The sequence below is a fragment of the Apaloderma vittatum genome, unplaced genomic scaffold, assembly GCF_000703405.1.
Source record: "Apaloderma vittatum isolate BGI_N311 unplaced genomic scaffold, ASM70340v1 scaffold25632, whole genome shotgun sequence".
Taxonomy (NCBI): domain Eukaryota; kingdom Metazoa; phylum Chordata; class Aves; order Trogoniformes; family Trogonidae; genus Apaloderma; species Apaloderma vittatum.
In genome coordinates, this window is record NW_009703469.1 from 1,173 (window position 1) to 2,263 (window position 1,091).

Consider the following 1,091-nt stretch of genomic DNA (forward strand, 5'->3'; position numbering starts at 1 on the left):
GTGGCCCCCAGCCCATGGCATGATCCTTTTGGGGGTCAGTGTGCTCCCTGGGCACCCCTGAGCCAGGGAGGGATGAGCGGGGGTAGCAGCAGGGGGTTGGTGAGCTCCCACACTGAGGGCTGTGCCTTGCTCTGTCGTGAACTCCCAGTGCCGTGGAGAAAATCTGCTTTGGTGGAAAGCCCTGGGGTTTGGTCCTCCTGCTTCTGAGCAAATCAGATGTTGCCCGTTTAGGGTACCCTTCTGCCACCTTGCACCCCTGCACTGGATCCTCTGTGCCAATTCCTGGTGGTCTGTGGGAGAAAGATGCAGCACCAGCCCCAAGTGGCGCACGGAGTGTTTCCAGCCTCTCCCCTGTTTTTTCGCCCAGGTAACCAGCGCCTTCGAGCTCTACGTATGCTACAGTCCCCTGGGGACCAAGGCTGGCGCCATCAGTGCTGTCAACAAGCTCATGAAGTGGATTCGCAAGGAGGAAGACCGACTCTTCATCCTCACCCCCCAGACGTACTGATGGGCATGGACCGGGGCATGGTGCCAGCCGGGAGAGCCCCCGCTGCGCCAGGGAGCCTGGGGAAGCCCGGGCCTGTATGTCCAGGGGAGAGGACATGGTGGGGTCCTGGAGCACGGGGAAACCCACCCGTGGAACTGTCCAACCTGGGTATTCAGAGATGGGGTGCACAACTGCCAGGGAAAGGGCTGAGCAGGACTTTAATCTGCAGGCCACATGCCCAGCTGGGGGACTGCCCTTCCTCTGCAGCCCCTGGCTCCATCCCTTGTCCAGGGGGTCCTGGACTGGGGCTACTGATACCCGGGGTTGCTGGAGGGGAGCTGAGCCCCTGGGCCTGGCTGCCTGTGCCTAGCACCCTCCTTTCTCTGCTGTCCCGTGGCTGTGCCAAGGGTGGGGGTCCCCGAGGGCAATGTGACATGACTGAGGGGACCCGTATGCTGCTGTGCCCGCAGATGGTGGGTGACACCACCCAGATGTGGGGGACAGGTCTTGCCTGGGGGGTGCACTGCTCCTTTCCCAGCCCTGGAGTAGCTGAGCCCCCCAAGTGCTCTGCCCCAGCAGGTTTGCCCCTTTGGCATCTGTGTGA

At 62.5% G+C, this 1,091-nt stretch overlaps 1 protein-coding gene across 1 annotated transcript in view; it reads left to right on the forward strand.

The window, feature by feature from the left end:
- MON1A (MON1 secretory trafficking family member A) overlaps window positions 1–774 on the forward strand; it is a gene marked incomplete at its 5' end in the record, with an annotated part of 1,889 nt that extends 1,115 nt beyond the window's left edge. The window contains one exon of the mRNA XM_009864648.1: window positions 368–774. Coding sequence (XP_009862950.1) covers window positions 368–508 — 141 coding nt within the window. The remainder of the gene's footprint in view (window positions 1–367) is intronic.
- Window positions 775–1,091: the final 317 nt, after the last annotated feature.